Source organism: Engystomops pustulosus, chromosome 10 (assembly GCF_040894005.1).
Source record: "Engystomops pustulosus chromosome 10, aEngPut4.maternal, whole genome shotgun sequence".
In the NCBI taxonomy this organism is placed as follows: Eukaryota; Metazoa; Chordata; class Amphibia; order Anura; family Leptodactylidae; genus Engystomops; species Engystomops pustulosus.
The window spans coordinates 54322516-54350163 of NC_092420.1; the positions used below are offsets into that span (position 1 = coordinate 54322516).

Sequence of the window (27648 nt, forward strand, 5' to 3'; positions counted from 1 at the left end):
CTGCTCCAGGTCCCTGAGATTTGAAGGCGCCTTCTCCAAACTGACATTGTGAGATCTCTCCACAGGTGTTCTATGGGATTCAGGTCTGGACTCATTGTTGGCCACTTTAGAAGTCTCCAGTGCTTTCTCTCAAACCATTTTCTAGTGCATTTTGAAGTGTGTTTTGGGTCATTGTCCTCTGAGGGAGACAGAGCTTTCTCACACTGGGCCCTACATTATTCGTTGGTAGTCTTCAGACTTCATAATGCCATGTACACGGTCAAGCAGTCCAGTGCCAGAGGCAGCAAAGCAACGCCAGAACGTCAGGGAACCTCCGCCATGCTTGACTGTAGGGACCGTGTTCTTTTCTTTGAAGGCCTCTTTTTTTCCTGCAAACTCTATGTTGATGCCTTTCCCCAAAAAGCTCTACTTTTGTCTCATCTGACCAGAGAACATTCTCCCAGAACGTTTTAGGCTTTCTCAGGTAAGTTTTGGCAAACTACTGGCTTTTTAATGTTTCTGTGCAAGAAGTGGGGTCTTCCTGGGTATCCTACCATACAGAGTCCCGTTTCATTCAGACACCAACAGATAATATGGCTTGACACTGTTGTACCCTCGGACTGCAGGGCAGCTTGAACTGGTTTGGATGATAGTCGAGGTTCTTTATCCACCATCTGCACAATCTTGCATTGAAATCTCTCGTGGACGGAAAAGAAAAATTGACATCTATGCAGGTTAGCCACAGTGCCATGGGCTTTAACCCCTACGGGACTCAGCCTATTTTGGCCTCTAGGACGCGGGCCCATTTTTCATATCTGCCCTATGTCACTATAAGTGGTTATAGCTTTGGAACGCTATGAGATATCCAGGGAAATTTGAGATTGTTTTCTCATGACACATTGTACTTCAAATTAGTTAAAAAATTTGGATGAAATCTTTTGTGTTTAGTTATGAAAAAAAAACTAAATTTGGCCAAAGTTTTGTGAAATTCTTTATTTTCAAAGTTCTAAATTCTCTACTTTTGATGCAGATAGTCATAGCACCCAAATAAATTCATAACTTACATTTCCTAAATGTCTGCTTTATGTTAGATGTTTTTTTTTAAGATTCCACATATTTTACTAGGATGTTATGAGGCTCAGAATTTGGGTGCCATTTTTCAAATTTTTGGGGAAAATCACGAAAACCCGTATTTACATTGACCTCCTCAACTTGTAATTGACACTAAGAGGCCTAAATAATAGCTAGACTCATAAATTAAACCTCTTGATGACGCTGCGCACGGTAGACACAGGAACATTCAGGTCTTTGGAGATGGACTTGTAGCCTTGAGATTGCTCATGCTTCCTCACAATTTTGATTCTCAAGTCCTCAGACAGTTCTTTGGTCTTCCATTTTATCTCCATGCTCAATGTGGTACACACAGGGACACAGGAGAGAGTTTGAGTCAACTTTAATCCATTTCAACTGGCTGCAAGTGTGAATTAGTTAGTGCCACCACCTGTTAGGTGCCACAGGTAAGTTACAGGTGCTGTTAATTACGCAAATTAGAGAAGCATCACATGATTTTTTAAACAGTGCCAATACTTTTGTCCACCCCCATTTTTATGTTTGGTGTGGAATTATATCCAATTTGGCTTTCTGACAACACTTTTTATGGTTTTCCAGTATTGCTCAGTATTGGAAATGATGCAACAAGTTTTTCACACCTGGATTTGGGGATCATCTGACGTTCTTCTTTGCAGATCCTCTCCAGTTCTCTCAGGTTGGATGGTGAATGTTGGTGGAAGCCATTTTCAAGTCTCTCCAGAGATGCTCTATTGGGTCTAGAGATAGGTACGATGATTTACACAGAGCGATAGTGATGACACATGAATCAAAACAAATAAATAAAAGCAATCTTAGAAGGTTAATAGGGTGTATTCCCGAAACGTGTTGTCCACCTTTATTCTAAGAAAAGACCTCAATTTGATACAACAGTGGACAACCAGTCTTTCATAACTGGCTTTTTATAATACCAATTGGGTTTAGGTCCAGGCTCTGGCTGGGCCAGTCAAGAATGGTCACAGAGTTGTTGTGAAGCCACTGCTTTGTTATTTTAGCTGTGTGCTTAGGGTCATTGTCTTGTTGGAAGGTGAAGCTTCGTCCCAGTCTAAAGTCCAGAGCACTCTGGAAGAGGGTTTCGTCCAGGATAATTCTCTACTTGGCCACATTCATCTTTCCTTCAATACCGACCAGTCGTCAGCCCTTAGCATGATGCTGCCACCACCATGTGTCACTGTTGGGATTATATTTGGCAGGTGATGAGCAGTGCCTGCTTTTCTCCACACATACGGCTTAGAATTAACCCCAGAAATTTCAATTTTGGTCTCATGAAACCAGATAAACTTATTTCTCATAGTCTGGGAATCCTTTATGTGTTTTTTTGCAAACTGTATGTAGCTTTCCTGTCTTGCACTGAGTAGACGTTTCTGTCAGCAGACTCCACCAGTCGGGGATTTATGGTATAGGGCTGCAGCGATAGTTGACTTTGTGAAACTTTCTCCAATCTCTCTATTGCATCTCTGGAGCAGAGGTGGTTCTTCTCTCTCACCAATTGCTTCGTTTCATTGGACAGCCAGGTCAAGGAAGAGTTGTGGTCATCCCAAACCTCTTCCATTTAAGGAATATGGAGACCACTGTGCTGTTAGGTACCTTGAGTGCTACAGAAATTCTTTAGTAATCTTGGCCAGATTTGTGCCTTGCCACAATTCTTTCTCTCAGCTCCTTGGGCACTTCCTTAGACCTCATGTGCTCCGACATGCACTGTAAGGTCTTATATAGACAAGTATGTGCCTTTCCTGATCAGGTCCAAATCAGTGGGGGACATTTACTTAAAGTGTCGGTGTCTGCATTGGCTTTGTTACCGACCTGCTCTGGGAAAGAAGACACACCTTTAATATTGTAGAGCTGTGCAGAGACGTTTCTGGCGCCGAGACCATTTTCTGTCCCTGGGACCAAAATCTGTCCCGAGCACCAGAAATATGTCCAACAGTCCCTGCTAGACCAGTTTTCTTTTGGTCTACTTTCCGCCAGTTTACACCGCCCAAAAATGGCTGTGACACATATTAATTGTGTCTGAGTTTCCACTCCGCCAAAGCCACGCCCCTTTCTGGAGAAGAGTCGGAGCAGACGGAAAAAGTCATTTTTTCTGTCCCCGACAGCTAATACATAGGTCTGAGAGCAGAACATGTGGTGAGAGCGCCACAAAACTGGCGGAAACACCATAGTAAATGTCCCCCAGTTTATTTAAACACAATGAAGGAGCAGAAACATTTTAAGTAGGATCAGAAGGAAATGGACAGTGTGTAATTAAGAGTGTCACAGCAAAGGGTCTGAATACTTATGACCACGTAATATTCCAGTCTTTCTTCTTTAATAAATTAGCAAACATATCTACATATGGTTTTTTTCTATCAAGATGAGCAAAAAAAAAAGAACTTTTTTGATCTTACCATTGAAACAGAGCTTTATATGAAGAAATGACATACTGTAGCTCAACACTACTAACTGATATTGTGCAGTGTCACAAGTGCATTTACAGCCTATAGACAGTAAGGGGGAGGGGGGGACAATCTTTTTTTTTTTTTGTACCCATCAAAAATATATCAGCGTTAAAGCAGTTATTAGAAGATGGTAATATAAAATTACGGACCCAGTTTACACCTCGGTTTGGATTTCTATTATTACATTCCGTCACAAAAATTATAACAATGAAACACTAACAAATCAGGTAAATTTTCAATTCATGTCAATGGACAATGGTTTCCGTTACTTCAGATGGGAAAAAAAAAAATGGTTCTGTAGTTTCTGTTCAATTGTCCATAAAAAATGTAAACCATTAATAGTCAATTGACATTGAGAGACATTTCAAAGGATCCGTTAGTCTTCCGTTAATATCATTTTGGTGGAGAGGTCAATAGTGGAGGTCATGACGCAGGTGTGAACTTGGCCTAACAGGTTGTGTGATCAATCCAATCGCAACTATTGTAAGATTACAAGATCAATGTTTAGATTCAAACAATAAAAAAATGCAGTCTGCTGTGTGTCTAGTCTTCTACAGATGACTGGAAGATCTTAAAATTGAGGAGTGCAGAAAACCAGCGGGACAGAAAAATATATATCAGCGTATATAACAACACGGATTCAGCTGCGTTATTTAGATGTTGGAAAGATACCACAGATCCACTGCATGTAACATCAAAGGAGCAACATGAATAGTAATTGTTAGTGTGAAGTGAACATTTAAATTCTATCAAACACGCTTCCCGAGGTTGACCGCAGGGAAAAGCAAGATCTTCGATTCTTCCTGTCCTCTGAAGATCTTCACTTTTTTTGATTCTGAAAACTGCTTGCAAATGAAATAACTCTGCGGTGTATAGCAAAAATAAAAAAAATGGAAAAAAAAAATCTCCTATTTTTTTTTAATCTGGCCTTTTATCCCTGGAGGGAAATAGGGAGCAGAGGGAAAAGATATTGTGTCCAGCAGAACCTACGAGAGGTTTTGGATCAATAGCGGTTTCAGCGGGATTCCGCTTAATGAAGGTTTCTTCAACAGAGAGGCTTTTTTGCTAATAACAGTAGGTATTATGGATGGCCGTGTGGAGCAAAACATCTGTAGGAAAGACAAAATAATTGCTTCGTTTTGCTTTAGAAAGGATTAGGAAGCATCTAAACCCACAGCAAACCGTTTTACTTTGAGGAAGTTTGAGGACAGCTTTTCAACACCCCTCCCCCTCCCCAATATGTTTGTATTGAAAAAGATAAATCATTAATATCTCACTGCGGGGTGAGAAGTCGTGGTTTGTACTACACAATGAGCCAAAGCTTTGAGGTCAATGATACACAATGCAGGGAGATGTGTACGACGAGGATGTGTGACATGTGTTTATACCGTACGGCAACATTATTCCTGCCTTTCAAGATTATAGGCGCCAATATATAAATGATATCTAATATTAATATCTATAAATTATATATATATAAATTATATATATATATATATATATATATATATATATATATATATATATATATATATAAACACATATATATATATACATAAACACACACACTCACACAATAGTAGATCTACAAGTCTCAATACATTTTAGATATACACTACATCACATTAAATATATTAATAGATTCACACTACACAATACAAATATTACCACGTTTCTCTGCAAATCCAAAAGACTCAGCAGCCGCATCCAACAGACTACACAGCACAGCCCCTAAATCCAGAAGACCACACTACACAGCACCCATATCATCCAGGAGACCACACTACACAGCACCCACATCCAGGAGACCCCACTACACAGCACCCATATCCAGCAGATCCCACTAGACAGCACCCATATCCAGCAGACCCCACTACACAGCACCCATATCCAGCAGAAATCCACTAGACAGCACCCATATCCAGCAGACCACACTACACAGCACCCATATCCAGCTGACACCACTACACAGCACCCATATCCAGCTGACACCACTACACAGCGCCCATATCCAGCAGACCACACTACACAGCACCCATGTCCAGCAGACCACACTACACAGCACCCATATCCAGCAGACCACACTACACAGCACCCATATCCAGCAGACCACACTACACAGCGCCCATATCCAGCAGACCACACTACACAGCGCCCGTATCCAGCAGACCACACTACACAGCGCCCGTATCCAGCAGACCACACTACACAGCGCCCGTATCCAGCAGACCACACTACACAGCGCCCGTATCCAGCAGACCACACTACACAGCACCCGTATCCAGCAGACCACACTACACAGCACCCATGTCCAGCAGACCACACTACACAGCACCCATGTCCAGCAGACCACACTACACAGCACCCATATCCAGCAGACCACACTACACAGCACCCATATCCAGCAGACCACACTACACAGAACCCATATCCAGCAGACCACACTACACAGAACCCATATCCAGCAGACCACACTACACAGCACCCATATCCAGCAGACCACACTACACAGCACCTATATCCAGCAGACCACACTACACAGCACCCATATCCAGCAGACCACACTACACAGCACCCATGTCCAGCAGACCACACTACACAGCACCCATGTCCAGCAGACCACACTACACAGCACCCATATCCAGCAGACCACACTACACAGCGCCCATATCCAGCAGACCACACTACACAGCGCCCGTATCCAGCAGACCACACTACACAGCGCCCATATCCAGCAGACCACACTACACAGCGCCCGTATCCAGCAGACCACACTACACAGCGCCCATGTCCAGCAGAACACACTACACAGCACCCATATCCAGCAGACCACACTACACAGCACCCATGTCCAGCAGACCACACTACACAGCGCCCATATCCAGCAGACCACACTACACAGCGCCCATATCCAGCAGACCACACGTGCCGTCTCATCATTCATGCACACTAGACACTCTCATAGGACAAAATAGACACATAAAATTGACTTTAGAAATTCATATTTATTTCGAATCTGTAAGAAAGCACAGCACATTGTAATTATCTCTTACAGGCCGTGACACTTGTATATGACCATGGAGCAATGGAAAAAGATACAGAAGGAAAATGGTTAATGTTATACATTGAACAAAGGAAACATTGAGTATAATGATAACTCTGTCCAAATAAATACAGTAATAAGTGTTCATTTGTATATGGATTCATGTATATTTCATGTAGGGGGGGGGGGGGGGGGATAAAATACTCTCATGATACCAAAACCTGTACTTTTTTACAATTGCACATAATATAAGAGGCCAATGGCGTGTACTGGATGGCGCTGGTTACATTATAGCTTCCTCTATGGGACGAGGTGATACTTCATACTCTCTTTGAATGTACATTGCTATATAATAATATGGATGCTACAAAGTAACCAAACCCTCCTCCTCCCCATCAACGTTTATGGAAAAAAATAAAATTCCTCTTTGGTAAAAATTTCTTTATAAAATATATATTTCTTTTTTAACTTGACAAACAGAGATTTAACTACAAGAAGATTGTTTTACAGGACATCTACCACCAGGTTGAAAGACTGTATGTAAATTAGCCTGAGGGGCTCCAGGTTCCATTAACACCTATGGAGCCTGGAGTTCCCCAAGCTCATTTGCATACAGTCCTTCATCCTAGTGGTAGATCCCCATTAAGGCAATTTTGTATTATATAAGATATAATATATTGACAACCGTGCATATACAGACAGAACAAAAATACTCAGGTTAGTGATTTTTCACCAGATGTTAGAGGGGTTGGCCCCTTTTCATAGGTTGTATTTGGGTATATGGAATCAGAGCCGTGGTCTCCCATTATGTACCTTCCACTACTGCTCTCCAGCAGATGCAGGTGCTGAAACTGAATGGATCACTAGATTAGGCAAAATGGACAACCCCTTTAAATTGCACACGTATTTCCTATAAAATGAGGCCCCTGAAGATAACACATAGAAGCCAATGTGTAAGATATAAGACATAACTAAATATGTCACCGGAGGAACTGCTATAGTGTCTTAAAGTGTTTTGTAAAAAGAAATCTGCTCTTGTGAACAAGGCTGTAGTCAAATCAAAAGGAAACAAAGCAAATAAAAACTTTACTTGCTGGATCAACAAGAAGATCTCAATGAGCAAATGACTTCTGAGCACTGCAAATGTGTACATGGCACAACCCAACTAACAAACACCAAATTTATAGTGGGTGAAAAAAACTCAACCTGATCATCACAAAAGGCACCTAGTGAAAAGGAAAAATAATATATATTATGTACCTTATTATGCTTTCCAGCCAAAATACTGCCCCATACATGGCCAGAAGTACCAGTAAATACTTAGCATGACAAGAAAATCTGTATATGCTACAAGGTGCAAACATTACATATTCTGAAGACCCCAAAGTTATAGAGGAGTCTGGTAGTGCTTCATCACTGGCCCAAATGCACAAAAACTTTCCCGGTTCTGAAGGCAAGTAGAATCCAGCCAATGGTTGATTTTGGTCCTACACTCTATTCTGCCCCAAGATAAAACGATTATCAGTTACATAAAGTGATACAGTAGCCAGACTACATGTCACTAAGCTGATGTGACATCAGTGAGAATAGATGGATGGATATTGGCCGGAATCAGAATTTTAAGAAAGATTAATCTAAGTGGTAAAATACACCAAAATATAATAAAAATATATATATATACTGGAGATGGGGCAAAAAAAAGGATAAAAAGGAAATAAAACTTTACATTGCACTTGAGTTCTGCTAAATAATAAGGCACAAGGTAAGGCAAATGAGCAGCGAGGTACAGAAAGGGTTAAGGCCTTCTCGTCCTGTAAGGCAGACATCTATGTATCACTGATCTATCCTCCCGGGATCACTTTGAGTTTCCTATACCCCACGCGTAGCTTTCATTTGCTGGATTATGTTAGGAGAGAAGTACATCCAAGTCTTTCATTCTTTATCCTTACAACAGTGTGGAATACATGGAGATATTATATCAGGACTAGCCTATCCCATAATCACCAGGACAGACATCCCAGTGGGGACTGCAGATTGAGAGCTTAGCTACAAGCGGTGGATTCCATTCCGAAAGGTTAAAAATGTTCCATCCAAAAACAGTAGAGGCCCCTGTAATACACTGCGGAGCCACTGAGGAGCAGGGAGTCTGCCCACTTCCAGGAGTTTGCTGGGGGCGTTCTTGAAAGTGATGGACGTAGGGCGAGGACTGGGGATCTAGCTGCTGGCCGTCATTGCGTGCATTCTCTTTGCGACCTCATAGACGTAGGTCACATCTGGTCTCTTCTCTGGGTCTGGATTTATGCAGGTATTCACCAACATGCGCAGCTTTAAAGAGAGAAGGAAAACTATTAATAATGGAGCCCACATCAGACATACTCTACTATACCAATAGGGGGACTACACCAGCATGTACCATATGTGCACATGTATAGCTCAGCTTCACTTTACTACTAGCCCCTCATGTAGGGGATGAAATGTCCTTTCCAGAATGTACTTTTTTTTATTTGAAATCTAACCATGGATTTACCTATGGAAAAAAAATTCTGCCATGGGAAAATCAACAGATAATAGTTATATTTTACCCGAGATGAGTCAAGTTTAGAGGCTGCACAGGGAATATCACTTCAGACGCCCCTGCCTTCAGTTCTATAGGAGAAACATGCTTAAAAGGTAACCCTGTCACCAGGAGACCCCTTTTTAGCAACCCCCTGTCCTTATAGAGCATTGCACATACACTGTTAAACATTTTTTGTATGAAAAATCGGTTTTACAGAACAAAAGCTAACTTATTTATTACCATTGAATTACATGTGCTGTGTGACTAGTCAAGTCGCCCCGTGGGTGTAGCTGAAGATGAGTAGTTCAGCTACTCCGAGCCGGCGATACTACGCTGCCGACTGACTGAGGGCTGCGCACCAACCCGAGTCAGCAGCCCAGCGTGGCGCATGTGCAGACAAATATGGTGACCTTCCGGCTGACACCGGTTCATCTGTGCATGACCATGTGCACAGTACGAGACATGGAGGTCAGCGAGAATTCAGGACAGTGGACAGGATGTGGGTAGGTGACCTGTGCAGGGGGCAAAAGAATGAAGGAGAAGGACGGGTGAGGGGCGGGAGTATACTTTTGAAAATCTCCCACACGGAGGAGCAGTTTCCCAAGGGTGGGGGGAAACTAGTCCTCTTCAGCTACACCCATGGGACGACTTGACTAGTCACAGCACATGTCATTAAAAAGTAATAACTTATTTATCTTTTGTTCAGTAAAACCGATTTTCATACAAAAAATGTTTGGCAGTGTATGTACTATGATCTATGGGGATGGGGGGGTGATTTCCGATCACACCAGGCTTGTGGTGAAATAAAGGAAATATGTGGAGACTGGATCTTTATCCGCATCTCGCACTTTCAACGTAGTCTCTAGCTGCCATTATCTGCATGTTTCTAGGTACTATAGCACCGAAAATAGGGGCGTCTGACGTAACCTTTCTGCTGCAGCCTTTAAACATGACTCATCCCTTGCAATATATGACTCTTCTCTGCTGATTTTCACATGACTTTTGAGGAGATATGTTTTTTAATAGGTAAATGTGTGAGATCTCACATGAGGGAATCATTCCCTACCTGATGGGCTGGTAGTTTAGTGGGGTAAAATATGTCCCTTAAAAGAGTTACATTCCCTCACCAGTCCCTCTAGACACAGAGGAAATAGCGGAGACAGGTCCCTGCTGTACTGGAGGGCGCAGGACAAGACACTGGTGGGAGACATATGGAGTGTTGGGGTGGCATTAGATGGGTGAGGGGGGAATTCCTTCTCTTATTTTTTTTATTTTTACCATTAAATTTTTGGAGCCTGTTATAAATTCTTTTTCTCTGCCAAACAAACATTAAATGAACCTAATAAAACCCATAAAATGCAGCTTGGATTGGCTTTCTAAATATTGTTATATCTCACCTCTACAATAAAAATAAATCTTGACTTATACTTTGGTCCTTGCAATGAAAGCGTTAACTACAGGTAGGTTTTTCTGGCGGATGCTTTAAAGTAGTAACTAAAAATGTTATGTGATATAAAAAAAATAAAAAATATATATATAGAAATAAAACTGTCGCTCTTTACTGGGAGATCCTCTATGGGGCATAGTTTTTGATATGTGCCCCTGGGCTGTGACTCTGGATTCACACTTAGCAGCAAAATCACAGCCCTGCAGGCAGGACCGGCACAGCCGCTCAGCCGAGTGGTACCCTCATTATAATCCCCCCGCAGGTCGCCATGGCAACTGCCATCCTGGAGCATCCCTGTACCTTCCTAATAAGCTACCATGTGAAATGCAAATGCGGACAGTCTGAAAATTAGTCAAGGAGAATAGGCGATGAGGATGCAGATATGTGAAATATTCATGTGCAGACTGGAAGAGCGAGGGAGGGGGTAGAGAGGGAACGAGAGAGAGAGAAGGAAAGAAAGAAGGAGAGAGAAGAGGGGAAAGGAGGAGACAATGTGAGTGTCAGAACAAAAGGCTGCCCCTGACACTCATATACTATTATTAACCACAACTGTAAATGGAGAGACGGGAGCAGAATATGCATTATATTATAGGCATTATACAGCCATGTGTACAGGTCAGGAAAACCCGCTTCATACACAACAATTATTGCATCAAAACTTAAAGGAATACAGAAACAGAGAAACAAAAAGCTGCCGAAGTGTTAAAGTCGTGCACAAGATCACAAGCAAAAGTGTTACCAGGAGTGTGGCCCCTTACACTGGCAGATTCAGAACATGGGTTTTCCATATAGTTATTGTACACAGGGGAGACCCCCGATTATATTGTATGATAATACAAACACTACACAATACTTACATGGCAGGACCCTGCTGTTCATGTCCCGCACTGGAACGTGGCACTAATGAAGCCAACTTATAGCTAGTATAAAAGACAATACAGACCAAGGCTGCATCCACACGAACGTGTGACCGCTCAGCTACGGCCGGGGCCATGGAGAGGAGGAGGGGGACCTCTTCCCTCTCTACTGAGATGCACGGTGCCGTAACACGGGGAAAAGATGGGACATGTCCTTTCTTTTCCACGTGTACAGAGCGGAATGGTGCCGCACAACCATTGCTGCTGTGTGCATGGGGCCTAATGATGCAGCATATGTGGCATCCGGCCTCACCACTGCCATACTTCAAGCACCTGGTCTAGGTTTGCACCATGTGAAAAACGGGCCGTAAACTTGGCGCTCCTCACGTCTCCCATCGTTCCCATAGGAAGAGGAGCTGCTGTGCCAAAATTGGGGCAAGAATAGGACCTGCTCTATAACTTGTGGTGCAGCCACCTTGACCATGCCCGTTTGGTGACTACCATAGCTGCCGTTCTTGCAGTAAGCTCACGGACGACATTTATGGCTGTGTACACAAGGCCTAACAATGTTTTCCATAGTGGTGTCCTCGCAGAGAGCTCTCAGACAAGAAAGGGCTCATGATCCCCAAGCTTCTAGCTGCTTGTAGATTCTTAGCTCAAGTTATGTTGTTACTAGTTACAAAATATTGTTTGGGTAATGAAATGTTAATAATAATAATAATAATCTTTATTCATATCGCGCCAACAAATTCAGTAGCGCTTTACAAATCATAGGAAACATATACAACTATAATATTACATTACACAGAACAAACAGCCATATGAAACAATAGGAGGGAGGGCCCTGATCACAGGAGCTTACAGTCTATGAATGTTACATACTTTTCCATTTCTGTATAAATTCCTTACCGTTTTCTAGATCTTTGCTTGCTGTCATTCCATAGGAAGCCTCATTTTTACTTCATGTGGATAAAGTCTGGTTCCTGGTCATGTGATGTCTCACAGGTGCACATCTCATTATATCACAGAGATTAATCAGGGCTAAGTGTTGAGCTAAGTGCACCTGTGTGACATCACATGACCAGGGACAGATTTCTATCCACCGTAAGTAAACATAGAAGCTTCCTATAGAAGGACAGCAAGCAGAGATCTAGAAAACTGTGAGGAATTGATACAGAAAGTATATTAGAAAAATGTAGAACTTTTCATTTCACAAACAATATCCATTATTTGCTGAAAGTGGACAACCCCTTTTATGGTACTATGACAAACTTTACCTGGAATTTGTCAAATTTGTAACTTCCCTCTATTGTTCACAATCACAAATTTGGAGCAAACAATGATTTCCCACACCTATGCACATGCATAGGGGACAATCTCTGACATACCTCCTCAGAGTAGTGGTCAGATGGCAGCGGAGGGTAGTCGCACTGCTCTATCTTCTTACACAAAGAGTAAAGATTCATTTTGTCTCCATAAAAAGGACTTTGCAAGGCCGCCATCTAGGATTAAATCATAATAAAAGATTATGCATCAATTTACAATTCACTATATGATACGGACAACAAATGAAGGTAAAGAAGAAATGTTAACAGCTTGGCCACCGATGCTTTATGGTATCAAAATTATATTATTGCTTTTGTGTTATTATATACTTGTATATATATTGCTTTTATATTACCATATAAAATGCTGCAGACATTGTTGGGTGGCAGCCCTGGAGATCCATGTAGTTATACCTTTGGGCGTTTTGTTTATGAATAATGCATTTATATTTTAGGATTGTAGAAGAACTACATGAACCCTCTCATGTATTTCCTATGCAGAAGCCTGCCGCAGCTCTTATTCAGAGCAGAGGGGAGGGGCTGTGCTGTGTCCAGTGAACAGATCTCATACACACCACAACACCTCAGGGCACCAAATCCAGCTAAAATCCTAGAATATTAATCCAATGTCACAGTCCTGGTGCTACTAACAACACACAAAATATGGTTACACCGATCTGCATGGATGCTACCTTACACTATGTGCAACTTTGCAAGGTCAAACCTGCTGCTAGACTCCCTTTAATAAAGGAGTATAGTAGGAGTTCATACGCTGCAGAATATGGTTGGCCCTTCATGAATATGGTCTTTGTGAGCAGATATTCCAGACTAGGAGTTTGTTTATATCTAGAGTAACCAAAAGATATCCTATAGTGGGTGCACTTAAGAGATGCATTTATAAAATACCAAAACGTACAACGTTATCAAAACTTGCTAAGCCCCTGAATAATGTTGAGGAATGGTGAACCAACAAGAAACTACAATGTTTGTTTTGCCAACAAGCAAGGATGTCCACACACAATAGGCAGCTCCCTGATGGGAAGAAGAAAGTTGCTGTCAGACTCCTTGGGCATCAGCATATCTCCTGGAGAGCAAAAGGACTGCCCAAGGCCACCAACATCTACCTCTGGGGGGAGCTTAGGAGCCTAGACCTATATACATCTGACAGGAAGCAGGTCATCCCAAATCACAAAACATATATTGAATCAGGTTCACATTGTACCAAATAAAGAAAGGTTCGCACAATAGGTAGGTGCCTGGTCTGTCCACACATGACTATTACATGTATGTGATAGAGAACTCCTCATTGACTAATCATATAAACATTAAGCGGAGGATGTGTGTAAAGCCAAGGACAGGTTACTGTTGGCTTGTTTCATGGGTGACTAGACAGACACAGGGGTTAAAAGTAACTAAGTAACATGTAGGGTGGAAATAGTAAATTAGAAGAATGGAGAAACATTGGATAAGATTTTCTTAAACCAAAAAGAGTTTTATTTTCAACACAAAAAATAATTATAATCATTTTTGCATCTAATGTGGTTCATTTTAGGGAAAAAAATTATTCTAGTTCTCTGAGCAAAAAACATGACTTGACTAACTGCTGGTTATATAAAATTATCAATGAGAATATAAAACAGCACTGATAATAAAATGAAGTAGTGGTTGACATTATGGCACATATCGTTGTTCAGAAGTCCTTTTGTAGCGTTTAATATGGACACGCAATGAATGTGGTAGAAGAGTGGACCGTGATGGACCGCTACATTGTAGACACTTATACTACTCCGGGGAACCGGCCAACTGCACCAGAGAGACGCGTATAAGTAGCAGCGTTAGGTGAGAAGTCAAGAACGCCATTTTTAACAAAGTGTTACCAATGTCTTAATGAGCTTTATAAAGTGTCTTACATGCGTTTATACATTTTAACATTCTTTACTGCTGGCAACGTGTGCACACGTTTCATGGCACTTTAGATTAAGATGTGAAGAAATCGGCACATGTAACAAGCTAAAATACAGATCTGATAAACAACAACAAAGAAAACACACAGTCGATATAAACATTTTGTAATAAAACTTTTAGACTGTGAAATAATAAATGTCAGACTTTCCACACTGATCCCCACTGCTCCTGCTCCTCAGCCAGGCTTTGTAGTACTGTCATCAGCAGAAGGCAGGATAACAGACACATGACTGCTCAACAAGTCATCAGACAAGTCTTCACCGATACAACATAGTCCTTTTATTTGTTATTCCTTAAAACAACACAAGATCAGACAACCACTGAAAGGCAGTAAGAAAAATCGCCATTTCGGACAGTGGTGACGATTCCTCTGGACTGCACTATGGAATTTGGAATAAAAAGACTGTGGGGGTCATTTACTAAGGGCCCGATTCACGTTTTCCCGACGTGTTACCCGAATATTTCCGATTTGCGCCGATTTCCCCGGGATTTTGGCGCATCGGCGCTGGCATGCACGCGACGGAAATAGAGGGGCGTGGCCGAACGGAAACCCGACGGATTCTGAAAAACCGCCGCATTTAAAAAAAAATAAAAATTTGTCGCGAAAATTGCACTTACCTTCACTCGCCCCGGCTCGGTGTATTCCAGTGCGTTCTGATGCTCTTCAGCGCAGCAGCGACATCTGGTGGACGGCAGAGGAACTACCTTAATAAATCCCGTCCGGACCCGAATCCAGCGCAGAGAATGCGCTGCTGGATCGCAAATGGACCGGGTAAGTAAATCTGCCTCTGTGTGTTTTTTTAAACACATGTGGGGCATCCATATTTTTCACATTTCCATATACTTTAATGGGAAGGCCTGAGCTGCAAATACATTAAGCAATAGGACCTTCTTTGAATTTTCTCAGCCTCCGTCAGTACTTTATAAAAGTTTAATTCATATTACCTGTCTTGCTGTCAACAGCATATGTCAGTCTCCTCTCCTCCATACTCATTGGGGATGGTGTGGAGGAGAGGAAGAATGCATGAGGAATCACAGGCTTCAGCTGCCCCTCCCCAGGGACTCACCACATGATGCTGGGAGGGAGCCAGGTATCGTGACTTAAACTAAAATAAAGTATTGATATGATACAGAATGCTGACAAAGGCATATTTAAAGGGGTTTTCCCACAAAGGAAAGTTAGGCCCTATTCATGGGATAGGGCCTAACTTGCTGATCAGTGAGGGGTCTCAGTGAGAGTCCCGTGGATAGGGCCTAACTTTCCTTCATGGGAAAACCCCTTTAAAATCTGGTTAAAACTAATCATTCTAACCTATCACCAGCTAAAAATGCCATTTCTGGTGACAGGTTTTCCTTTAAAGAAATACTCTGTTACAAAATTTTACAATTTAAAACTACCGGTAAAGCCACAAAATCTTGCTTTAAAAAACAGAGAAAGCAACACATTAAATTAATTGAGAATGTTTAATTACATGTTAAAAAGGAACAGGTTGGTATTGCCCTCCATACTGGCTGTCACATTTTGGGCGACTTAAACAAATTTGTGCAGCCAGTATGGATGGCAGTACCAACCTGCTCATTTTTAACATTATTAGATAAATTAATTATTTTTAATTCTGTTGCTGGGATACTTCTCTGTTTTTTCAAGCCTTATCCATAAGTCATTTATATCACATTTCAACTCTGTGCACCATAAGTATTCAGAGTCCCGATAATTTATATTTAAAGGAAACCTACCAGTTAGATTGGCAGGGGTAAGCAGTAAGAACCGAGCACAAGCTCAGGGTGAGCTGGTGCCGGTACTTACTTTCGTTAGTGTTATAAACCGCGGTATCGCGGTTTTAACACTGTTTAAACTTTAGAGCAAAAGGGGCTCCGGCATGTCCTATGTAGGCGCGCGCACGGTCGTGCGCACGCAGCGCCGAAGCCTCTTCTGCTCTAAAGTTTAAACAGTGTTAAAACCGCGATACAGCGGTTATTAACACTAACGAAACTAAGCACCGGCACCAGCTCACCCTGAGCTGGTGCTCGGTACTTACTGCTTACCCCTGCCATTCTAACTGGTAGGTTTCCTTTAATCAGTGGGTCATAAGATAAGCAAAGTTCTCACAAAGTTAGATAAACTTTTAAGTAGACTCATTCATGCTTATAGCTCAGGTCTCATTTTGGGTTTAGAGTCCAGAGGGACGGATATCTCCCTGCACAGCCACTACAAACACTGTTGTGCCAAGATATAAGATAGAGAGTCCTGCCTATCTGCGCTTACAATTATAAAAATAAAATCACTTCTGTAAACACTTTTACAATCTCACAGACTGTCCTTTGTATATTTAAACTACTTTTGTGGTAGAAGTGGGCAATACTATTAAAGTAGTGGATTTCAATGTAAACCATACTACGCTAATATTTTCTGAAGTGTACCCCCAGCTTTGATGGTAAATCCTATTAATTCTTACATATTAGAACAGGAACGCAATATTTAGAGATGCTTTTTTAAAAAAAAAAACCCTGACTAACTCTGAAATAAACACGGCAGATTCTAGTGAAATTTTCTCTCTTTGAGACCTCATCCTGCTCGCCATACACAGAGCACATGCTTTATAGCGCGGCTTATTCCTGCTATTCCCGAAATCCCACTGCCAAGCAGTGCCTTGCAGGGCGCTTCTGTCAGTGAACAGGTTAATGTCACACGTTGTAGGTGGGAAGGGAAAAAAAAAATAATAAAATAACACGCAGAACGTCCCCCGGAGGAGCCAACCGCGACTAGTATATTTTCATGCATCTCCTGCTTTGACAGATGAAAAATGTCAACTGTCCTGTTTTTATTTTGAAGCTTTATGCACTATTCATCTGCTTCATTAGTGTATCTTCCCGACTTCTCTCTGACAGCTGCTCTCTCCCTCTACCTCCCCCTCCCTCCCTCCTCTCCACCTCACCCCCCTTTTTTATTTCTCCTCTCGGCAGCTGAATTTTTCAGGCTAATTTGATCTTGCACACTGAGCCGATCTTGGGGAATGATTGACTTGCTCTCCTGACCTGGCGGCCTGATTAGTATTCCTGGGGTGTCGTGGAAGGACAGGATCCCACTGTCTGTCTTTAAGGCTGGTGGCAGTCTTTCTCCCTCGCTTTTGCTTTCGCTCCCCATGCTGTGTTGAAAAGCCACCAACTTACAACCTTGTCAAGAATCCAGTAGCTGTGCTTAACAATAAGACAAAGGGAAAAAATTGCATGTAATACCTATTTTGGCATGTAAAGGTCCGTGTATTAAAAGCAAATCATCTCCTTATTAATTGGACTTACCTTGTTTGCATATCAATTAATTTAAAAAAAAAAACGTTGGACCAAAATTAAACACAAAAAAAAAAAAAAAAAATCACTTTGCAAATTCTATTCTGCCATTTGATCCTTATTAATTCCATCTCTGAGTTAAGTGGGAAGTAGAATAGATCCCGTCTCTTTAGGTGTATGGTAAATTTGCCTGAGTGCAAAGTGCAATTTATGAGACTGTGACCTGGATTGTACATTGGTTATAATGCATTATTAAGGGAGAATTAAAAAGATCAGGCATATTGCCAATATGTTATAATCTGAGCAAAACAATCACCCAACTGCACCGAAGGAGAGAAGAGACAATTAATGAAGATTAAAGCTTAAAAGCAAAAGGTGCCGCGCTACACGGGTCAATTACACTACAATTGGGAAATGAAAGGTTTCCACGTTTGTAGATGAAGGCACTTTATCCAGTGACCAGTCAGATATTAACCGCGCTACCTGTTTTACAGCTTATAGATGTTCAAGAGTGTGTGCGCACACATTATAAAAAGCCATATCAAAGTTTCAACTTTCAGCATAAGTAGTGCCATTCCCATGAAAAAATAAAAAAATAATTACAGCTGATCACGTTGTATAAAACAAATGTGAACCAATCATTTCAATGATCATGAGTCCTATGTATTTATAAGCTAAGGGCTAACATTGTGTATCTGCCTCTGATTGACAGTTTTCTCCCTACATTAGCGATAGGGATTAAGTTAAGGAGTAAAGAAAAGGGTTAGGTAGTTCACCAATCATTTGAGGCCTCCTGGCTCACAATGCTCAGCTTGTTCTACAATTTTCAAATTGTACTTTGAGAAGTTCTAACTATTGGGGGAAAAGTGACATAAAACTCTTAGAGACTCCCAGGACTGTCATAGAGCAATCTGAATTAGACCTCACTAGAGTGTCTCTTACATGGAGCTTGCAAGGCACATACATGTATTTAAGGACTCTTAATAATTGCCAGCTACCTAGAATGTGCTGCTAGTAGTTACTAATATTCAGCTGCAGACAAAAGACAAAACATTCCACAGCCATTGACTGACATTTATATTCACAGTTTTCATGGGAAATAAATACACTGGAGTGTTAAAATAAGAAACTATTAGGGTGTATTCACATGAACGTATGGGGGGCGTATTTCCGGCCAGCTGGATATATGACAACCATAGGTGTCTATGGTGCCCCGGGCTCGCTATGGTGAACACAACGAGGGCTCACCATACTGTGAGGCTCTATCTTCAGCTGTATGCATGACCTTATTTTCTACGGACAAGGAAGGGGTGACATGTGCCCGCCTGCCTGCATATGTCCATCTGACTACACCGCCAATAGAGGCGGGCCTGGACTTAAAGATACAGGACTTACAGACGGACCCCTCTGCCCACTGTGACCTCTGGTGAAGTCTCTGGATGCTTTACTTTAGTCCCAGATTGCAATGATCAGCAGTAAGGTGTCTGTAATGACGTTTTATTGATCATCCTTGGTCCCATGACAGTGCACAATTTAGAAAATCCAATTTTACACACATACATGCTCATTTCGGCAGTGTGTGCATGTTGTGCAATTTGGGGAAAAGGACAAAAATATAACTAAAATTCTTAATTCTCAATCCTTATTTTCTCTGCCCCATACACATAGACAGACTCAATCATTCTGGAGATTACCTCATAAAGTAGGCATCCTAATGACCAAATATCAGACTTGAAGTTGTATCCGTTTTCATGTATCCTCTCTGGCGACATGTAATATGGGGTTCCCACTGTAGGAAAATGGAGGGAATAAGAAACAGGAAAGTATATAAATAATAACACCTATAAGCAAACAAAATAAAGGAGTTTATTTAAAAAAATAATTCAATGTTTTTCATCACTCACAAAACATATAGACATCATATCCACTGACATACAGATGTAAAATACAAGTTGTAGATTTAGTAATTCCTAGAATTTTTTTCTCTTTTTTCCTCCCCCATTTTGATGAAAGCTCAGATTAGACCTCATGTATATGAACGAGTGCATACAACACGCTGCAAACAACGGATCCTTGGCCCGCATGTTATCAGTGTGCAAGGTCCATTTATACACCACTGACAGCAGAAGAGACTGACCCAGACGCAAACATGAGACCTGCATGAGCCCAGAATACATGGGGATGTGTGCTACCCACCGAAACAATGTCTAGCATGCATTCCCAAACACCACTCATTGGGGCACATGTAATAAGGGCTTTGCACCATTTTTCGTCAGACTTTGCATGTTCTTTCTAGTGCAAACTGCTTGCACAGGTTTTTAAGAAGCCTTGGTGGCGCAGCTGCCCTAGTCATCATGCAACACAAATTACGGGGTTTTGCTCAGGCAGAGCGAGCGCTAGATTTAACATGTGAACAGTTTGTGCAGTACAATTACAATGGAGTACATAAAGTAAAATAAGACCTGCTACAATTTGATCTTAGCTATTACTGCGCATGCGGACAATGAAAGAACCAAGACTGCTAATTTGAAAAAAAAGTAAATCCAAAGTATGAAATATGGAAAACAAAATCAAAGGGCTAAAAATACACAGTGGGTTGGAATAAGCGCCTTTAGGAACTGAATTTGGGAAGTACTCAACATCTTTTTGAACGACTAAAAGAAAAAACTAGAAATATCTGGTGTATCTAACTATACTGCAAAAGACTATGGGAATAAAGAAGTACCGTAGTTCTCATTCTGGAGATTGGCACAAAAAAATCTGCTTCAAAATCTGCCTCCAATTCATTTCTAGAGTCCATTGCTAGTTTTTTCCACTTGCAACTAAAAAAGGATCGAGGACGGAATCTTCTTGTGACGCCCATTGAAATGAATTTAGAGTTGTAGGTAGGTGTTAGTGTATATATACACTATCTGATAATATCTGATAATACACAGTGCTGTCCATCCTTGATACCATTTATGGAGAACATTGATATGGTTTCTTGGGCAAAGACAAGGTTGGGTGGTATAAAAAAATAAAAATACCAGAAAACATGCAGAGGATAATCATGTTTAAGAAACTATCTTTTAAAGCAAATCTGTCACCATGACAATGCAGTCCGGCCAATAGATGAGCATGTAATAGAGCAGGAGGAGCTGGGCAAATATTCAAGAGTTTTGGGATAACTTCTAATTTATAAACTTATATTTCTGCTCTTTCTATGCAGAGAAGACACAGATGTGCACTTATCACTGACAATCCTGCAAGTGTCAGTGTGTGTACAGAAATAGCTGTCAATCATCGACAAGCCCGCATACCTAATATAAAAACATACACAGCGCAAATACTTGGTAGCACCAATATATGACCGTAATGGTAAATAAATGATAATAGTAGACGGCGACCAATCAATATGATCAATTTGTGTATGTGATCAGCAGGTAAGCTGCGTCTTCCTGGGTTCTGGGCAGAGACTAAACAGAAACACTGGATATGAAAAACTGTTTTTTGGCTTATTTCATGCATTAAGACCACATCCCCGACTTCTCACCAATGAAAGAGCGAAGAGAAAAACGTAGACAGGTCAGGTTATATGAAATAAATTCCTGCAAAACTATAGCTATATATCCAGCTGCTCCTGCTCTATAACATGTAACCTGCAGAACAGACAGCATTTCCAGGAGGACAGTTTCCCTTTAATTTGAGAGTTTACAGACATTCAAGGAGAAACAGACAAACCAGGTGACTAAGGTTTTACTGAATACTTGTATTCCATATTAAATGTATAATAAGATAGATCAGTGATTCCAGTCTTTTTTTCTTGTAGATGAGGAGGTACTCTGCTCAACGGTGTTCAGAATACTTCACCGAAAGAACCGGTCACCATGATATTGTTGCAGCATGTTATAGAGCAGGAATGGCTGAGCAGATTCAGATACAGGCTTGTGGAAAAACATTGTATATGTAACGTTTAGGCCTCGTACACACCACTGTAAATGGCAGCTATGAGCTATCTGCATAATAGAAGTCAATGGCGGCTGTGAGGAGCTGCTATTTAGTAGTTTTTGCGCCACAAATTATAGGGAAGGTCCTATACCTGTCCCAAATTACAGCACGGCCACTCAGCTCCTGTGGAGATAGGGGGGTGAGGAGGGCTCAGCCCCAACCACCTTCATCTGGCCAAAACGGCCTGTACACTTCACCCTGTTTTGAGCATAAAGTCATGTGCATGAGGATTGTAATCCTCATTGCTGCTAGACGTCCAGAGGAGAATCTCATTTTTAAGCACACCTATATAACGAAGGAGGCCAATCAATCAGGACCTCCCACTGGACTCCAAATAACAGAAAATACATTTAAATTAACAAAGTTCTAATGTTTTTCCCCATGAATATGCCCAGCTCCTCATGCTCTATAACATGCTCCTTGGGATAGGACTATGACTGCCTTTGGACCTCTGCTGCCCTTCAGATTGTGGCTTTAGACCTTTCATAAATCTGTCAGCAGTGTCTGGGACCTTTTCGTTTTTCTTTTAAATTGCCAAAATGCATGAAAGGTCGCAACACCTACACAAAAAGGGGAGTGGAGCGACAATGGAATTTTTTAGTGATTTAAAAAAAAAAAAACGACCTGTAAGTAATAAATTTTCCTTTACACTGTGCTGCACTAGCCCTGCTTCTATGCTTAATCCACTATATTGAGTGGATTATAATGGTCACTGCAGTTTTTTTTAGTGGGAAAAAGTCATACATTTTTTCAAACTGAAAATTATGTCCTCCTAAGTAGTCTGCTCTCCTGCTCTATAACATGCTGCATGTAGATGAGAACACTTCGCTATGAGGGAGATTCATCAAAAGTGTGAGAATAAAACTGCTCTTTTTATAAACTGCTGTGGGAAAATGAAAGCTGAGTTCTGATTGGTTACCACGAGCAAAACAACTAAAACAGTCTCCCTCATTATGTACAATATGCTCCGACCCTCCTGCTCTGGAACACTGTTACTGCGAAGTTCCTCCCGCTCTTACATGCTGCCTTCAGATAGGACATTAGGTACAATCTGCTCAGCTCCTCCTGCTGTATAAAATGCTGCCATCAAATAGGAAACTATGTAGAATCTGCCCGGCTCATCCTGCTCTATAACATGCTGCCTGCAGATATGACACTCATGATCTGCTCAGTTCCTCCAGCTCAATATCATACTGCCTTCAGATTAGGTTCAATCTGCTCGGCTCTTCCTGCTCTATAACATGCTGACAGTAAATAGGAAACTATATACAATCTTCTCAGCTCCTCCTGCTGTATAACAAAGATTGTGCAGGTAGATCACTTATCATTAACATGTTGTCTGCAGAATGGACTGCATTTTTGATGTAATAGGTTCTCTAAGTATTTTAAAAGAAAGAGTAAACTTAACATGTTGGAAACAAGTGTAAATCACCTACTGTCCACCCACAATCTAGTGCAGAGGACACTACCTGTACCCACAGCCCCATCTAGTCTTCAATGTTTAATTACGGTAAGCAGTTACACTATGCCAATAAGTTGCCTATAAAAGCCTGACCCCATGTTGTAGCATTTCCTCCTCTAAAACATACAGACATTAGAGAAAAAGTAGAGAAAATATAAGCGGTCAGACTTGTGCTGTCACATTTTCTGAGAGCAAATAAAAAGACTTCTTTTTATGGGGCACTTGTAATTCTTTCATTATACTGCTGGTAAAATGTTCTTCTACCGTAGGCCAATCCCATGAATTTCTTTCTCCCCTTTAAATTTTAACAACAAAGCCATAAAATAAATAATCAGTGGTTATGATGGCAGCGGGTTCTTTTAATGTCAGTGGCAGGGTTAAAGGTCGTCATAACAGGAAACTCCTGAAAGCGACGTGAAATTAATAGTGTGCGCCCCAGCGCAGGTTAATAAGGCTTTCCGGAGGGGGCTGCGGGTTTCACAGCTGACACATGGCATCAGACGGGGCAGTAAAACACCCGCTCACTACCCGTGCCTCTTAGGACGGCTTACCTAAAGAATGTGCAGCTGTGGTTTTGGAGCTGAAGAAGCGGCCCAATCCTAAATCCCCCAGCTTCACCACGCCTGTGGCTGTTATAAACACGTTGGCTGGCTTAATATCTGGGGAGAAAAACAGAAGTTTTGGTGAGCAGACAAATATACAAATAAGATAATTCACCGGAAACAATGAAGACTGATACAACACATAATGCATTCACCAATACATATACACATACACCCTTCTACCCCATTGCTGGGTGCTAGAGACCAATGCAAACTATTGTTTATTTTAGTATCAGTACTTAGTATTTTTTTTGCTTCGCATTACCCTCAATATTATAGGAAAGCAATTAACAATAAGAGCTGAAAACATATTTAAAAAAAAGCATGAAATACTAAATTATTATCCCAATGTGCAGGAGCACTTGTGCTGAAACTTTCTCTGCTGCAGTGACATAAAAGCAGACTGAGGCAGGGGGAAGTGCTAAGGGAGGAGGGGGAGATTCCTGCTCCCTTAGTGGTAGCCCGTGAAGCTACAACACAGAGGGGTGCTGGTGACACACCAAGACCCATTCTGGCTCAGAATATTTTTAGGAAGGGTTACAAACAAGATTACCACAGTCACGGTGCCTGTAGTAAGTGTCCCTGCTTCATGCTTGATTTTCATTTCCTTTAAGATGATGGCCTTATCTGGGACATTAGACCATTAGAAGGACTAATTTTTGTGACTTTTTTGATGGTCAAACATTGTTTTTTTTGGTATGTAAGCATGTAGCCAGAAGCAGACTACAAGTCCAAAAGCTATAACAGAGGGAGCCACTTCAGAGGGAGCCACTACAAGGACATAGAGCCAACTGCTTCCAGTTCTGTGCAAAGAGTCGCCCCTCTAACCCATCAACATCCAGAGGACAGCGCATAAACTCCAATTCCTGAGCAAACCCTCCAATAGAATTCAGGGTTCTCAGTGCATGAGAAAAACAACTGCCTTATTAATCTCTGCTGTGTTCATCTAGATAAAGAATAGCCTTCAGAAGTTACCTCTGTGCATAACACGTCGGGAATGCATATGTTCTAAGGCACTGCAAAGCTGCACAAAGTATTTCCAAACCGTCCGCTCAGGGATCAACCTTTTATGTTTTTTAAAATGCTGAAATAAAAAAAATAAAAAAATCAATCAATCATATTGTAATAATCCTTTACATTCTGCAAGTGTCTTCCTCAAAATGTGAACTGCTTCCAACCACCACTAGAGGGCGCATAGTGGTTAATGGTGGAAAGAATTATTATTCAGTTCCTTAAAAAGGACATCTACCACCAGGATCAAGGATTGTAAACCAAGCACACTTACATACTGGTGTATATCCCCTCTGGCAGGATCCACTCTTCTTTTAGCTTTAACAGATTAACATTGCGTGACATATTACTACCTCGCGCCTTGGTGACAGGTGTTTGAAGAGAGGGCTCACGGGCTGCTCCCTCTTCATAGTCAGGAGCATTTACTGCATATTGCAGTAGTATTATTATTGTAGTATGACAAGTATATGGTATAATCAATCAGTCAACCTATGGTTAAAGTACCCTTTGGGGGTCTGAAAAGTAGTAAAAAAAAAAAAAAATCAAATCACCCCCTTTCCCCAAAGCTATTTTTTTATGAAAAATAGCACACAAATGCCATTGAAAAGATCATCAAAAGTCGCAAAAAATGACACCACACACAGCTCCGGTCACTATAATATGAAAAAGTTATTAGCGCCAGAAGATGGTAAAATGAAAAAAAATTCATTTGTACAGGAGGTTTTAAGTTTTAGTATCCCCGTCCTCGTACCAACCCAAAGAATAAAGGAGACATGTAATTTAGAGTGAACAATGGAAGCTGTAAGAGCCAAGCCCACAAGAAAACGGTGCAAATGCATTTTTTTTCACCAATTTTACTGCATTTAGATTTTTTTTCTCCCTTCCCAGTACACAGATGAGAATTTTAAATACCATCACTGTGACTTTCAATTTGTTACGCAGCAAACAAGCCCTCACACATCCCTTTATATGGAAAAATAAAAAAAGTTATGGATTTTCAAATGTTGGGAGTAAAAAATAAAAATGCAAAAATTAAAAAGGGCTTGGTCGTTAAGGGGTTAAAAATTATGCAAACAATCCTTAAAGAACATCTACTACGAGGATCAAGGGTTGTAAGCTATAAACACTGACATACTGGTGTGTGCCCCCTTTGGCACGGTCTTCTCTACTACTAGCTTCTTATGCGCTTGTTTTTTTGTTTTTTTTTAAGGATTTTAAAATTATGCAAATGAGTATGAGGGGCTCCAGGCTCCATAGGTGTTAATGGAGTCTGGAGCTTCTTGAGCTCATTTGCAAAATTTTAAAGCCATTTTTTCTTAAAAACAAGGTCATAGAAAGCTTACATAAAAGTTGATCCTGTCAGAGGGGGCACACGCCAGCATGTAAGTGGGCTTTCTTTACAATCCTTCATCCTGGTGGTAGATGTTCTTTAAAGGCTCCGGGCTCCATAGCCTTTAATTGCAAAAAAAAAAGGGGCATAAGAAGCTAAAAGAGGAGTGGATGCTGCCAGGGGGGGACACACCAGCATGTATAAAGTATATAAGGCTGGAAAAAGATGAAAGACCATCAAGTCCAACCTTTAAGAATTAAATAAATGTTTTATCCCCATAACCGGTGATATTTTTGCTCTCCAGAAAGGCATCCAGGCCTCTCTTGAACATGTACATAGAGTCCGCCATAACAACCTCCTGCGGCAGAGAGTTCCATAGTCTCACTGTTCTTACAGTAAAGAACCTTTGTCTATGTTGATGGTAAAATCGCCTCTCCTCTAGGCGTAGAGGATGCCACCTTGTCCTGGTCACAGGCCTAGGTATAAAAAGATCTTAGGAGAGATCAAGTACTGCCTGCTGAGGTCTCCCCTCAGTTGTCGTGTTTCTAAACTGAATAATCCCAAATTTTGTAATCTGTCAGTGTATTCTAGTCCCCCTATTCCCCTAATAATCCTGGTTGCTCTCCTCTGCACCCATTTCAGTTCTACTATATCCTTTTTATATACCGATGCCCGAAACTGTACACAATATTTCTTGTGTGGTTTGACCAGTCCATAGTCCAAAACTATGTCCTTTATCATGAGAATCTATTCCTCTCTTCATACATCCCATAATTTTATTTGCTTTAGCAGCAGCCGCCTGGCTCTGGTCACTAAAATGAAGTTTACCTTCCACATGTAAGTGTGCTTGGGTTACAATCCTTCATCCTGGTGGTAGATGTCCTGTAAGGGGCAAATAACTTATAGTGTATGTAGGCAGAAAGACCCTCAGATCTGTATTATTGAGTTGTTTACAATAACTTTGAGCTATGAGCAAACAAACAAAAAAACTAGGGAAAAAAAGGGCAGTACGGGATCCGGCTGAGTTCCTGGTATGCGGCCTCTTGGCTTGTGTAGAGTTGAAGAGTGTATGAATCCATTCTACAATAAAATCAACACACAGTAGTCTGGACCACCCCCTAACAAATGTTAAAAGCCAAATAAGAAGGCGGTCCAGACTACACAGCCTGACCGCTGTGCTGAAACCAATTGATTTTTTTTCCCTACTTCAATCATAGTAAGACACTGCAGGAGACAAACACTGTCCATAG

The 27648-nt window shown here is 41.3% G+C and overlaps 1 protein-coding gene across 1 annotated transcript in view; it reads right to left on the reverse strand.

The window, feature by feature from the left end:
- Positions 1–6514: 6514 nt before the first annotated feature.
- The window catches only part of NEK7 (NIMA related kinase 7), a 58066-nt gene continuing 36932 nt past the window's right edge, over positions 6515–27648 (reverse strand). Inside the window, exons 6-10 of the mRNA XM_072128318.1 lie at positions 25033–25141; positions 24007–24114; positions 19701–19795; positions 12817–12930; positions 6515–8892 (exon numbers count right to left, since the gene is read on the reverse strand). Of these exons, the coding sequence (XP_071984419.1) occupies positions 8782–8892; positions 12817–12930; positions 19701–19795; positions 24007–24114; positions 25033–25141 (537 nt within the window). The 3' untranslated portion in view covers positions 6515–8781. The remainder of the gene's footprint in view (positions 8893–12816; positions 12931–19700; positions 19796–24006; positions 24115–25032; positions 25142–27648) is intronic.